Source organism: Myiozetetes cayanensis, unplaced genomic scaffold (genome assembly GCF_022539395.1).
Source record: "Myiozetetes cayanensis isolate MyiCay16 unplaced genomic scaffold, myiCay2020 scf6-25, whole genome shotgun sequence".
NCBI classification, from domain to species: Eukaryota; Metazoa; Chordata; class Aves; order Passeriformes; family Tyrannidae; genus Myiozetetes; species Myiozetetes cayanensis.
In genome coordinates this window covers 14421005-14436407 of record NW_026087853.1, presented here as the reverse complement: position 1 = coordinate 14436407, position 15403 = coordinate 14421005, and the positions used below count along the sequence as shown (strand labels likewise).

The 15403-nt window shown below is 36.1% G+C and overlaps 1 protein-coding gene across 1 annotated transcript in view; it reads right to left on the bottom strand.

Moving 5' to 3' along the window:
* The window catches only part of TRIP11 (thyroid hormone receptor interactor 11), a 30149-nt gene that overhangs the window by 3216 nt on the left and 11530 nt on the right, over nt 1-15403 (bottom strand). Inside the window, exons 10-19 of the mRNA XM_050337036.1 lie at nt 11455-14484; nt 9668-9808; nt 9263-9456; nt 8406-8569; nt 7984-8087; nt 7650-7749; nt 3149-3230; nt 2536-2650; nt 1875-1997; nt 549-696 (exon numbers count right to left, since the gene is read on the bottom strand). Of these exons, the coding sequence (XP_050192993.1) occupies nt 549-696; nt 1875-1997; nt 2536-2650; nt 3149-3230; nt 7650-7749; nt 7984-8087; nt 8406-8569; nt 9263-9456; nt 9668-9808; nt 11455-14484 (4201 nt within the window). The remainder of the gene's footprint in view (nt 1-548; nt 697-1874; nt 1998-2535; nt 2651-3148; nt 3231-7649; nt 7750-7983; nt 8088-8405; nt 8570-9262; nt 9457-9667; nt 9809-11454; nt 14485-15403) is intronic.

Genomic DNA, 15403 nt, shown 5'->3' with positions numbered 1-15403 from the left:
AACATGCATAATAAGCCTAAGTGTTCTCTGCTTTAGGAAACTCAAAGTCAACACTCTTGCACAGCTTACAAAGATTTCATAGCAGGCCATACACTTAACTGATTTTATTTCAGTCCTCTCTGAACAACGAGGTTCTACACAACAGAGAGACACTACAAGGTTGTGTTACTTGCATTCTTCACTCACTTCGACACAAAGCTGATCAAACAGGGATGCTGGGAATCAGGACTGAGTTCATTGACACACCATACAAAGCTGTCTGCACAGCATCTGTTTTGGGTCTAACAGGTGCTGTTAAAGCCTTTTCATATCAAAGGCAATTTGGTCCCTCTAATCTTCTGTATTGAGATTTTAGAAAATGGGGTATAGAAGCAGTGGGAAGAACAGATGGGAAAAGAATTGGAAAAAAAAAAAAAGAGAAAGTAGGAAATGGTTGTGGGAGAATAAATCAAATTCATATTTCACAAGTGAGGAAGCACAGAATCATTAAGATCCCCTTTAGTTATTGAAATTCTGTGGAAAGATTTCAATGTTTCTGCAAATGTTACCTTGCATTTGACTGTTGGATGGAGTACTGCTAGTTTTACCAGTCCCTGCTGCTCCTAAAGGTTTCATATCATGAACAGAGAGCTTGGGTGGGGGAAGGCCTGGGCGAGATTCAGTTTCAAGGAATTTCACGAACAATTCTGAAAAAGACTGCAAGAAGCCACTAGTTACTATATTTCATTGATGCTCTGGTGAAAAGCACTAAGTCAAAAATACATAAATACATAAACTAAAACGCTGTCAACAACCTCCAAACAATTTTGTACTGGTACTTAGTACTAAGCAATCCTTAGTGAGTAACAATGACATTTATTTTCAAAATACATAGTTTGTTGATGTCTCACTAAGTGGTGTTTATGTAAAACTGATAAACTCTAAAGATAACATACATACTTCCACCATGGTTCTGTTATTGATTTAAGGCAATTGATTCAGAAATCCACACTGCTACTGACATCACAGTCATTGAATAAATGAAGAATGGAATGACTAAGGTGTCGGTAGCATCGCAAGATACAGTTTTGCTTAGTAAAGCCTGTACTATATGTACAAAAGCACTAATTTTCTTCTTTTATATCTATAGTTAATCAGACCACAGTCCTCTGGTGGCCTACATGCCTGCATTCTTTTAGTGGGAAAAAAACAACCCCTACACTTCAAGATGATTTACAGGAATCGATTCTCAACATTCCTAGCTCGATTGAGCAAAAAACCAAAGTTAATCCAAAAACGCCCAATCCCACAGTGCTCAATCCTTGAGTGCATTATTTACTTGTCTGCAAAACAGAAAGTTTCATAAACTGCTCCCATGGATTATGCTATGAGATCTGTTCCTTTACAGTATTTGAAAATTTAAAACATTAACTTTATATGCTATAAGTAAGAGGCACTAGCTGTAGCAGCTGAAAAAGCTTTTCAAATTTAAATTTCAAGGACATATGGGAACACAGTCATCAAAATACAATGTCACGGTCTTCTATACTGTTGAGCACTGCAGAATTCCAGACTCAACATGTATTTAACTTCCAGCACTGTTAAGTTTCCAAGATAAAGTCCATACTGTAAGAAGTCAGTGATCCCAGGAACCAGTAGAACAGTAAGTGTTTTGTCTATTATCCCAAGACTTAGCATTGAAAGTTTTCCAATGTCTACATATTTACTTGGTTCAGAAAAAAAATTTTGCCAAAGCAGTTGCATACACCAAACAAACAGTGCAAGATACAGTAGCATCAGTAAATTAAGCTCAATATACTGGTGAACCAAACATCAGCATGAATATGCAACTGCCCCATTTTTCCAGTCAAGGAGAATGCACAATTAATTCTTACACTATTAAAAATGTTCTGCTGAGTTGGCCTCAAAGGTGTACTGGGAACACTCTTTGACCCAGCTCCTCCACCAAGCCAGCCAGTCACCCATCTTGTAACTCCTCTTTGCTCTTCAGATAATAACTAGAAAAGTAGTTTAAAAAACAAAGTTAGGAAACAGAAAAAAAAGCAGTAGGTAAAAGAAGTGCAGCTCCTTATATTTATTCACTAACACTATGTGAGAATCCTACAGATACGTAAAAACTAAAATTAGTGTAAAAACTATGTTCTCTGCCTCCCAAAGACTGGCAGCATAAAGACCTGGAGCTTTATTTAAAGTTATAAGCCCCACATTCTTCACAATTACTACTGGTACACATACAACTGGCTTACTTTTCTGTAACTGATATATTATACACCAGCACAGAGTTAAACTCCTTCCTTTCTACATTAGCATTTTCCTCATCAAAATGAGATCTGCTTTATTAAAATGATGTTATCAAAAGATTCCCTTAAGATCAGCATGTCCCACATAAAAAAATGTGAGATGAGAAAACAAAAAACATACTTTACCCGCCAAGAAGTGCAGGGACAGTCGCATTTAGTTTAGCAGCAAGTAATTCTATTTTCAGGTAAGGATACTGCAAAGAAAAAGGAAGCCTGGTCTTCTGCAAAGTATTACCTGATCAAGTTCTTCCTTTTTTATTCCCAAGATACTTCCCATTAACCTTAACACTTCAAGACGTTTATTTTTTGGAGTATGAAAATGTCCAATAAAGAGGTTTCTCATCAGGAGCCTGCAGAACAAAGAAAGCTTATTATACAATCTCCTGTCATATAACAGCTGATACCATAATATTGATGCATTTATTCTTCACTCTCTTGCTTAATTTGCAATAATCCAAATAAACAAATCAAATACAAAGAATTAAAAAGGTACCTCACCCACTTCCTCCTCCCACAAGTTATCACATTTCTTACACAGTACGTGTCACCTTGGACAGTATTCAGCAATACTGCAGGCAGTGAGGTGAGACTGAACAGCACATGGGCAAGTTTTAATGTACCTACTGTATCAGGGAAAATGGTTATTCTAAGATGTTGATTCAGGAGAGCAAATGACTATTCACAACCACCAAGCAACTGAACAATGTCAAAATAATGAAAGTGTAATTACAAGCTCACATACAGAAGTCAAGTTCTGCATACTCTTGCAACTGTATTAGTAACATATCTGTACAGTGAGAGGAATAAACCCCAGAAACTTAACACCAAATCTTTCATTAAAGACTTACTTGTCCACTTTTCCTTCTGTGCTGTTCATAAGGTTCATTAGTTTATTTTGTACATCTTCTAGCATTTCTCTTCTGATCTCACCTGTTATGCCACAGCAAATAAACAAAAATTCAAACTTTGAAACAACTGTTGCAAAATTTACCAATAACATCACACTTTCATAATAAAAATATGCTAATATTGTTATGGTGCTTTTAAATAAAAAACAAAACTATAAAATCTATTTGTTTTTCATTAAAAAGTGTCAACTTAGTAAGTCATTATTATATGAAACTGTAAGCTAAAATTTCGGGAATGATACTCAGTGCTGAAGTACAACAACACACAGAAACTAAATCCATTGCAGAAGGTCAGAACTGCTGAACTGCTCTGTTCTACACAAATAATATGCAACTGGAAAGAAACTCCTGAGCAGGGTCTGAAGTCCTGGGGTGGCAATCTTTTTCATAACCTGACCAAACTACACATTGGTATCAGGTCTCTTTGGTCTCAGCCCTTAACCTCAACTATTACCTAAGTCCAGCTATTCTGTATACTCTGAGGTTGCTAAAGCCTTGAAGCACTGAGCTCTCCAGTCTCCCAGGAAAATTCCTGGCCAGCAGAACAACATCAGCAACTTGTGGGTCTCTTCTGTTAGGACCTTTCCCACTCCTGTTACTGATGCAAGCTCTGGAAACAGCACTCTGGGACAACCTAATGCACCCTAGAACCAATGCTGTGCTTCACCATTCAGTATATTGGCAAGAGAGGCAGACATTTGCAAGATTACCCCCACTTCTGGGAACAAAGACACTCAGTTAAAAATGGAAGAGATGAAACGCCAAGTTACCATGAACCAAAGATAAAACTGAGAGGAAAATGGCAAACACCTTAGTCAGGCATCACAGCTTGCAAACTGAGTGAATAGGCCAGTATTAAAAGTTAACTAATGTGAACTTGTCTAGGAGTGTGCTAGGAGTCAGTCACTACACACATTTTTGTATCTTTTTGCACGCTGGATCAAAGGTCTGATGCTGTTCTGTAGCAGCTGCAATGAAATCTGTTCATTTAGATATCACAGCACTGATAATGACCTTCCTGGTCTAGACAAACACTCTGGTTTTCCTCATCAGAAACATGAAACAGGAACTATTGGAAGAGTAAGGGGATTTTAGATTCTGCATTCACCAGTGCTGTAACTTTTCAGCTTTCTAAGATTCCTGATCTTCATCAAGGACTTGTCTACTGTCTACACAACCGAGCCTCCTGCATCAGTCTTTAATAAGGGAGATACAAATGTAATAACTCATTTCTTTAAAAGGAGCCATGGCATGACACTGTTATATTCACTGTTGCCCAACAATTTCACAGCACCAACTTTTCTACCATTCGAAAACTCCATTAACACAAATTACTTGTTAACTCAAATACACCCAATTACTCCAGTCATACAGTGTCAGTAACTCAGGCTTCTTCTGACTTCCCCATGAAGCTCATAAAAATAAAGCTCATAATAGAGAAAAAAATTCTCCTAAAAGTTTTATTTGCCATAAATGTTTTACAGCGTTCCAACTGTAAGGAAACAAGACAAAAAATTTTCTCCTTATAAAAATGCAGTTGTATTAGAAACTGGGTAGAAGTATCTGTTGTTTGTCTGCACAGTTTGTATAAAACCCAGTGTAATTTGGTAGAAAAACTTATCTCCCTTAAATCCTTACATGAAGTATTTAAGAACACCGGCAGTTACAAGTTCTTAGACAAGAAAGCAAATAATTACATACAAAGTACAAAGAATTCTGGGAAGATAAACTCCAAATGGCTTCACCTCAAGACAACAACTGGGGTTCTGCAAGATACTACCTCTGAAGACACTGTTTTCCTAATAAAAGTACAAGTAAGCCTTATTCACACAAAAGCTTGACTAATATAACACGGACTGCCCACGTGAAGACCAACTCTACCCTACAGTTGTATAAGATGACGTGATCAACTTTTTTTCCTACAAGGCTGAATGCTTATCTCCAAAGCCTATGGAAAAACTGCTGATCCATTAAATTTTCCTACTATTTTAATACTTCTTGGGCTCATGTTAATTAAAATTACTTAATTAAAAAAAAAACAAGAAAAGATACTTTATCTTGTAGTTAATTTCTAAAAAGCCTCCATATCTTCATAAGAAAAGTGACTTATGAAATTTTACACCCCTCAAATCACCTGGGATGCATGAAAAACATTCCACTCCTGTTTCCACAACTTTCAATCATTAATAAGTGCATGCCACAACTGTGTTGACAAAACAAATACAGAGATTTTGTATTTATACACATTAAAGAGCCAGGTTGTGAAATGGATACAACCTAATATGCCCTATTTGAATATTCCATGTCTTAACAGAAACATTTTACTTCACAAATATCAATTTTGTGCAGTACAGAATAGAATGAACTAACCAGGGTTGTGCTGGGAACACACAGAGTAAGCTCCTTATTCAGAGCAAGTTAAAAACTAAAGAAAAAAATACATTTTACAACAATGTATCTTGTAACAACCACATCCATGTGCATTTAAATCCATTTCAATAGCGTGACTGCTCTTCAGCATTCCTTTCTCAGAATACCAGGGTGAGGCACAGGAGAGTTAATCCATGGTTTCAAGGTTTAAATTTACTTCAGATTACACTACTTTGTAAATATGCTTAAATAGGACCCCAATAATTAAAGGAAAACACTGGTAATATAATTACAGAATGATAAGAGTTGTAGGAGCATACACAGAAGCTGAGTTATTTGGATAACCATAGAGTAAAAGGGAATAGAAAAAGTTAAACTCCTAATGTCACAAACAGATAAACAAACAGCATTTGAAAAGATTTCAATTAAATCTTACACTGTTGCTATTTCTCTACCAAGAAAGACAATGGTGTGTTGCTTTTTCAATTTTTATTCATGTTATGAATTTTAAAACAAAAGCATTAATAATTAAATGAAATGTTACTGCTGTTTTTTATTTTTTCCTGTCATAAATGTTTATATCAAAGAAGATCAACTTTTAAGAACCTATTCCATTCACAGTGACTATGCAACTCTATCATTAAATGTATTTTTTAAATGGAACATTTCCTTCTCAAATAGAATCTTAGAGCTGAAAAAGGACTTAAACACGTACTTTGGGTATATGAAAAGACTAAGTAACAAAAAAAACCTGAGCCAAAATTCAGCATGGACTGCTGTAAGCCAGACATTTACAACAGTCTCCATAATTTGTTAACCATTTAGGGCAATCCAGAAAACTGCATCTGGTACATCTTATACTTTTCCATTAAAATCCCTTCTCCTGCCAAAAGAATCCATAAAGAAATCCTTCAAAAGATTTGGCCAACAAAACTGTGTCTGGGAATGTATCTGGCCAATTTTCAATATGACATTATATGTTTTCTTGTGTAAATAGAGAAAATGAAGTGGTCTCTTTTTTTTTTCCCATAAAAAATTGTGATTTATTCTACAACAACGTTAAAGTGCTGTTTCCTTTATGAAACAATCTCATTTCACATTTTTTATCAAGTAAATTGCTCGCCAATACAACACAGTTTGATAAAATACTGAGGTTTAGTTTTCTCTCCAAGTTCAAACCTCTCCTGCTTTTGTATGCAAGGGTTTGCAATCAAAATTAAACAGTAATGAAGAGCTTCCCACTTAAGAGTGCCATATTTGCCTATTCCAAAGTTAATTTCAAACCAGGGTGTCTGTGAACTGTCTGTAGTGAGATGTAAATGTCTGTAGTGAGACAGATATACAGATGAGTCAATTCAAAAATAATCAGTAGTTATGCATTCCTGTAGCAGCTTGAAATTTAATTTGAACTTGGGGAGTGCTCCTATGATGCCCACTTGGATGCCAAATTGCACTTAGACACTAAACTAAATTTAAGTAAGTACGCATTCAAATATGTAGTGAAAAAGTTGTAAGTTTTTGTAGAGTTCTTGCTGGAGAAGACTTTCAAGTGACATTTCATGGCAACTATCTGATCATAAGCTTCAAGAAAACATCACTTATTTCAAGAGTAAGACTAATTATAATTTAAAAAAAAAAATAGCAATAAGTAGTTGTGTATGTTCAGAGCAAGAGTTACGACTGCATCCAGCTGAGATGAGAGTCACATCTGTGTAAGAGCTGCTCCCTCTCTTCCCAATTGCACACCCTTTCTCTTTATCTCACTGTATTCCTGTGTCAAATATGGTAGTTTACTTTGGAAGATCTGACAACATTTGGTATTCCACAGACTTGTAAAAAAGACACTTACAGAGCTAAATCAAGGGCTTTGGTATTTACAGACTTTCTTTTGAGAAAGATCCCTAACAAAAGGTAAACATACTTTTCCATATCTGCTTTACAAACAAGGAAGTCCTCAAAACTCTTTTCCTCAGAGTGTATGAATTTTGTTAAGTTTCTAGGAATACTATATACTATATTGTCTCCTCAGCTGCCTGAAATGTTTTAAGCAGAAGTAAATAAATGTAGTTACCTTCTTTCTTAAGCTCTTCAATCTCCTCCTCTTTGATGTCAAGCTGCTCAGTAAGCCTGGATGCTGCATCCAGGGCAGTATTTGCCTCTTCTAAACTTTCCTGAACAGAGGGTAAGAAAGGGACAAAAAGAGAAGCAAGGGAGATCACTGTCACAATTACATTAATACAACACACAAACTAACACATGCAGAGACTGCAATCACTTGTTCTTCTGAATAATTGCATTGTAAACATCCTCAGAAAATGGATGGTCAGCAGAGGAACGCTACTTTACTTGCTCAGTCAAGAACTAGCATTCGGTTTCTTAGGCTTCAATTTCATTATTCAGCCCACCTGCAGTGACACAACTTTTTCTTCTAGGTTTTCTGCTTTTTTCTTCCATTCTGCACTCTGTTTTTGGTGTCTCTCCAGCTCTGCTGAATACATAGCTTTTTCTTCTATAGGGTTAAAAATACAAAACAAAACATATCTTAATTAACATTTAACTCTTCTTGGGATATGTAACTTGCAAAACCTCAGCTTTATCATATCTGGTCTTCATGAGGTAGAATTAAAATTTTACAAATGGGATATTGATCATCAGCTTTCAGCGGGCCAGAATTGGTTTTATAAGTATTTTAAAAGACAACAGATTCTGAAATTCTGGCTATCAAGAGGAAACCAGGAAACTACTGTTTCAAAAGCAGCAAAATATGTTAACTACTCCAGATGGAAAATGCCTGTTGCAATCTTTGCTATTTCTTGACAAACCTTACCCTGTTGAAACTGCTCTAGTACCATCTGCAGGTTGGCCAGAGACAGTGCATACTGCTTCACTTGGTCCTGGGAGATGGTCAGCTGCATCACAGTTTCATCTCTCTGCTTGGAAACCAGGTTTAACTGCTCTTGCAAAGACTCAACTTGCAGACTAGCCTGATGACTTAATGAAAATAAAATACATTACTTAGGAAGGCAATAATAGAAGTTATCACAGAGAAAATTAAATCCCAGCAGAAACAGCTCAGCATGAATTTTTCAGCCCAACTTCTAAAATTGAAGGCATTTTTTTCCTGATCCCTCTTCAAAAACAAATGAACAAAAAACCCACCAAAAAACACAAACCAACCTAACAACAGATTTTAAGTAAATCTGGCAATAAAATTTTGACAGTCAAGAAAACCCCTCACCCAAACAACTGCTTTTGTTTGAAATGCATTAGGAAAAGAAAAAAATCTAGTATCTGTAGATACTAACTGAATGCCCCATTTAGCTTCCCATCATGCAGAAATATTATGAACCTGATCTCCTCCTATGCCATTCTTTTTAGCGAGTGCATATCAGGTGGGAAATAGGCAGTATTTCTTAAAAGGCATTTGAAAAGTTTATGAAGAATTAAGAAATACTGATTTCACACAACCATCTCCCAACACTTCCACTTTCTCCACAGTTTTTCACAATGAGTTCTGCATGTTTATGGCAAATAAATAAAAACACATGATTGGCTCTGGCCTCCCAGATCCTGCTACCCATGACAGTTTTGTTTCCTCAAGTGCTTAGAATGTTGTGGAATGGCAATTCAGTAAAACAGAGCCATCAGTACCAGTCTAGTGAACTGTGACATTTAAAAGGCTACCTGGCATTCTCCACTGCATTAGATGAGGACACGAGTTTTTCTTCCAAAATCAAAACCTTCTTTCTTAGCTTGACCTCTCTGTCTTCTGCAGCCAAAGCTTCCCTCGTGTAGGAATCTTCCATTTCTAAAAGGTGATTTCGTAACCTCTCCAGCTCCTGGTTCAGGCGCTGCTCTTTCTCATGCAGATGCTGCACCTGCGTACAACACACCTTAAGTTGCTTGGACTACCATTTTCCATAAAAATAATTTAAGCAAATGTAACACATGTCCATTGAAGCATACTGCGTATGTATTGATTTTAAAAGCTTTTAACTAGTGACTGCTACTCAAAATAATGCAGAAAATACCACAGACACAATTTCTTACTCTTTATTTCTTGCCACTGTAAATTATTTAGTGATGTACCTCACTCTGAAGGGCACTGCTCTCCATTTGCTTCTGTTTGAGTGCTACCATGACTTGGTCTCTCTCTTGCTGAAAAGTAACAGCCTTTTCCTGCATTGACTTAACTTCATTTAACAGCTGATTCAATTCTCCTGTCTTGCCCTGTTGAAGACACAAACACACATTTCAAACATGGCCAACAGTTTTACCAAAAGAGACACTGTCTCTGCTCTGAAGAGTGTAAAGATGCTACTGATCTAACAAGGAAAAGGGCGGTACACCTATGGCCTTACAACAAAGGAAAACATTCAGGAAAAATATTCTTTTGAAGTTATTTCACTCATATGTTACATGACAAAGTAAAAGTCATTGCTAGAAGACAATATCCAAGGCATTGCCTCAACTGACTTCAGTGAATAGATACCAGCTCTCTCAAATGAGGGACAATGTATTATGTACAAAGTGTCTCAGACACCTGATACTTGAAAATTTCACTTTTCCCCCAGTGTTTGGAATCTGTTCTCTGTGATACCCATTTCTTAGGCCACACACAAGTAAAGCATCGGTCTAGGTAAGTCGACTTGTCTGAACTTCAGAAGACTAAATGCACAAAGAAATCTTTATAAACAAACCATAAGGTGACCTCACTCCCAAAGATTAGCCTTCAGTGAATCACAGCAATGTCCATCGAATTTTCAGGTGTCAACTTTCCAAGAATAATGAAGTTTCCTACATGTTTACACTAGCATATAAAGAAGTGTGACTATGTCAGCTACACAATTCACACGTACAGGTAAATGAATTTCAGTTATTTGAAACTTTTCAGCTTGCTCCTTCATTTGGTTTGCATATGCTTTTGAAAGCAGTTATTTTTATTGAGTAGGTCAGACAGAAGTAAACAAATCTTTGATTTTATCACTAATGCTTAAAGTTTCAATTATTAGCTTTTAGCAATCAAGCTAAATATAGCAAAATTGTTCTTGCAGTAGAACCTTCAGACAAACCTTCTTTTTATGTCCTGCTATCTTCTGACACATGCAGACACACAAAACACAGATCTGCTTGACTATTACTTTCCCTAGTTCTCCACGGCAAACACAAAGGGTGCAACAGGAACTTCTCTGATTTGTGCAACAAAAATGTGCAGACAAACATTCCATGCTTGTGAAACCAGAAGCCTTTTCACCAGGGAGTGGAAGTGTGCAGGCCAATGGCATGCAACACAAAGAACCCAGCCAGACACTGCACATTTTCACGAGTTTGAATAAAAAACCCCAAAATAGTAACACTGTCAAGTATCAATTTTTCCACATGCCAAATTGTGGAAAAGAAACTATTAAATCAGTGTGTCCAATCTTATCTTTTTTTTTTTTTTTTTTAAATGAAGTCTCCCCATTCTTCTGAGATGTTGTAAAGCAATCCCACTGGAATAACAAACACTAGAGGAAAGTACATTGGAAAATTAGTTATGCTGGCCAGCTCTGCAGAAGTGTGAGCACCATAAATTCAGTAAAAATCACACCTAATGAACAACAGGGCTACAGTAAAATATTAAGTAGCTGTTAAGTAAATAAGCAATTTCCAAATAAACGAAAAATTTAGTTTATGGTTGCACAATTAACAGTTAACATGGTAAACCACTCACCTGCTGACTTATAATTTCTTAATCTTGCAATGGGAGGATTTTTGGTAATGCAGTAAGGACTCTCAAACATATTTCAGGCAAACACTTGAGGGCTACATGTACACAAAAACACATTACCATAGGTCTAATTTTAAAAGATAGTCATAAATATGAATGGACATACCTGTTCCTTCTCTTTCAACAGCTTCTCAAAAGCAAGAGCTTTCTCCTTCATTGAGTGAGACTCAAACTCTTTCTCTTTCAGCATCATTGAGAACTGCATATTAGTTTCCTGAAGTGCCCGGAATTCTGTTTCTTTTTCCCTACACCTTGCAACTATGTTTTCATTTTCTTCTTTCAGTTTTCGAATATCCATTTCTAAAATTAAATTTCTTTCTTTTAGATTAGTCACAGCTTGCTTCAAAAGCTCATTTTCATTTTCTTTGTTACTAAGATTTTCAGTCACAGAAAGTAACTGATCACTTTTAGATTTAATTAATATGTCTTTTTCCCTAAGTGATTTCTGTAACACATCATGTTTTTCTTTGATCTGCCTCATCTCTGACTCAGTCCCTTCTTGACTCTTTCTTTCAATCTCTGATGCTGTAGCAACAGAATCAGATAATCGCTGATTGTTTTCCTGAAGAGTCCTAATAGTTGACTCTTTTTCTTGCAACTTTTTTTTCAGTTGTTCCAGCTCATTTTGAAGGAGTTTGCACTCGTCACCGAGTACTTCAGGAGGACTGTATTGAACACCAGAAAGCTGTGGAACAGTGGAAGCTGTTGCCACAGATGGTGTTACCAAATCAAGCTTACTCAGGAGGAGATCCTTGGTGTTATAAAGCTGTCCTATGCTGTGCTGAACTTGTGCTAATTCCTGACTAAAACTTTTCAGCTTTTTCTCATTCTGTTCATAACTCTGAATCAAGCCATTATAATCTACCTGCAGCTTTGAAGTACTGTCACTTTCAACTGAAATTTGTGCTTGAAGTTTGTGTAACTCTTCTTGGAGGTGAGCTGACTCATGTTGCATGTTCTGAACTGTGGTTATTACTTGTTGTTTCCACTCTTCCATTTTCTTTACTTGCTGTTTTAGTTTATCACGTTCTTGTAGAAGTTCCTCAAACTGGTTACTGTTCACACCTCCTGGCCCGTTATCAGCACCTGTGCTGGATGTCTGCAAGACAGTCAACAAGGTTTGGCATTTCTGACTTAGGGCATCTATTTCGATATCCTTTTCTCGAATGATACGGGATAAATTCTGAATAGTTTCTCTGGACATGTCTTGACTGCTGTTTTCAGATCTAGTAGATAACTTTTGATTCTCCTCTTGCAACCTCACCAAAGCTGCTTCTTTAGCAGCAACTATGTCCATGATCTTACGATACTCTGCTTTTATCTGACTGTTTTCTCTTGTCTTTTCACTTAGAACTGCTAGTACTTGTTCTCTTTCCCTAACATAAGCTTGCAGCTGCTGCTGAAGACCAAGAACATCCTGCCTATAGGAAGCTGAGGAAACTCTAGCATTGAGAGCTTGGATTTCTAAATCCTTCTCTTGAATGATCTGAGTAAGTTTCCCAACTTCATCCTTAGACAACTGATCAATTTGCTGACTAAGAGAAATATTTTTTTCATTTAGAAGCTTAATCTCCATCTCCCTTTCTTTGATACCTTTTACCAATCTTTCAATTTCAGCTTTAGATAAGTCATGTTTTTCATTTCCATTTTCCCCATTAAGAGTCTGAACTTTGGTTTCCTGAAAAAGATCAGAAGAATCAGTCTGAATAATCTGTCTCTCTTTGTGCAACTGAGTTTTAATTTGTTCAATTGTTTTCTGCAAATTCTTAATTTCCTCATCTTTCTCTAAAAAGAGTCTTTCATGTGTGACATTCATTTGCTCACACTGAAATCTGGACTCATCTATTTCTTTTCGCTGCTCTTGCAATGACTGCTGAAGTTTCACTGTTGTTTGATTCTGATCTTCTATAGTTTTTTTGTGAACTTCTATTTCTTCTTCAAGATTATTTTTTATCATTTTTAACTGTGTTACCTCACTTTCAAGTTCAATAATAATATCTAAAGTTTTAGGCTCAACCACAGGCGTGGATCTGCTTTGCTGGTCCTTAAGGCGTTCAATTTCTTCTTTCAAATGATTATTTTCTTCCTTCATGACTGCAAGACTTCTGTCTTTTTCCTCCAAATTCTGTTTGAAGACATCCTGCTTTTTTGAAACTTTCATATATTCCTCAAGTTCCTGCTTCACCTGTAATGCTTCATTTTTGTATTTTTCAATAAATACCTCTTTCTCTTTCAAGAGATCTGTCAACTGCTTTTGTCCTCCTAAGCTAGTAGTCAACATCTCTTTTGTCTCTTGATGGTCCGTTTCCATCTGCTCAATGCTGCTTTTAAGTTCAGCAATCTTGAAGTCTTTCTCTTGATGGAGCTTAACCAGGCGCTCATGTTCAAGCTGCAGTGCAGTGGTATCCATACTGCGGGCGTTCGATAATTCCTCAATAGTTTGTTTATACTTATGTGCTTGTTCCAAAAGCCTTTTCTCTGTCTGGTTTAATTCGCTCTCTAACTGTCTTTTTTCCATTTTCAAAGCCTCCACAACAGTGTCTTTTTCCAAGGAAACTTTATTTTTCTCAGAAACGGCATCACTTAACTCCTGTTTTAGTTCTTCAATGGTTGCTGTGAGCTTTCCATTTTCTGTTCTGAGATCAGACAGAGACTTCTCTAAGTGTTCATTCACTTGTTTATTTTCTGAAATGTCATTCTGTAGTTTTGCAATTTCTTCTTCTCTTTCTTTCAGAATCAGATCCTGACAAGCATAGTTAGATTCCTCGTTACTTTTTTCTGTTAACTTGCTCAAGGATACATGAAGTTCCTCCTCTCTTTCTTTTAGTCTCTGCTGCAACTCTCCAATTTCTTTTTTACTATGTGAATTACAGTCTTGGGCTTTCCTTAATTGTTCCTGGAGATTTTTAATGTTATCTTGTAGCTGCTGCTTAGTGATGTGTAAATCATTAAGTGCATATGAACATTGGCTTAGTTTTTCTTTCTGACTATCTAACTCTTTAACAATTTTCATCTTCTCAATTTCTAATTCTGATACTTTTTTTCTTTCAGAATCAACGTCAAATTTCAGCTGTTTGATGATACTATCAGCTTCTGTGTGTTGTTTTGAGAGCTGCTCTTTCAGTGTAATCATATGCTGAAATGAACATAAAGAAAAGAATTCATTAGAAGAGCAGAACTAGTTGAACTATGCATTTCATTTTTATCCTCTAAAAAATAAAAAAAAATTGAGAAGAAGCAAAAATGTTTCTTAGTTGCCAACATAAGTTAGCAAGTAGTATCAACTAGTCAATGCTAAGGTAATTAAAACCAAGTATCAAATAGGGACAGATTACTTTTGCAAAAAAAAAAATCTCCCCTAAAAGAACTCTAACTACCTAATCAAGGAAAACAAGGACTACCTAAAAATAGAGAACTGTCAGAATTTGTCAAGGCAGTTCGAATGCAGTAAACAGGCAGTGCTTAAAAAAAGGGTAGTACTACATTTAAAATAGTTGTACATTTTATTTTCAACTTCTTGTTTGAGCTTATTTTTAAACAAGACTTGTTTGGATTTATTTCACAGGAAAAACTTTAAATGGTCAATTCCATATAGTAAACCAAACTTGCAAACAGATGGCTTGCAACTCTTAAGTTTACAGGTCAAATATATTGGAACTGTGACAAAAAGGTATAATTTAATTCTGATTACATATAATTGGTGACCTTTTTTACCCCACAAATGCTTGTATTATAAAGAACTTGTAATTAAGCAACTTAAATATTGAACATAATTAAAAATTATGAGAGGAAAAAAGTTTAAAAAAAATCGCTCATGTAATTTAGACAGATCAGAATCTTAGCAGGTTAAATTCCATCAGAAATCTTGCAGTGAAAAATCAGGTACTATTTAACTGGACTTTGCAAAGTAACACCCCTCATAGATAGCTGACATGCTATATTATTTCTTCGTCCATAACAAGGGAGTTCCTTGCACTTTAGAATTTTGCACTGAGATGGCAGACGTAAAGAAACACTGGCCCCAATATTTTTTTAAGCCTCAGAAGATAACTTTT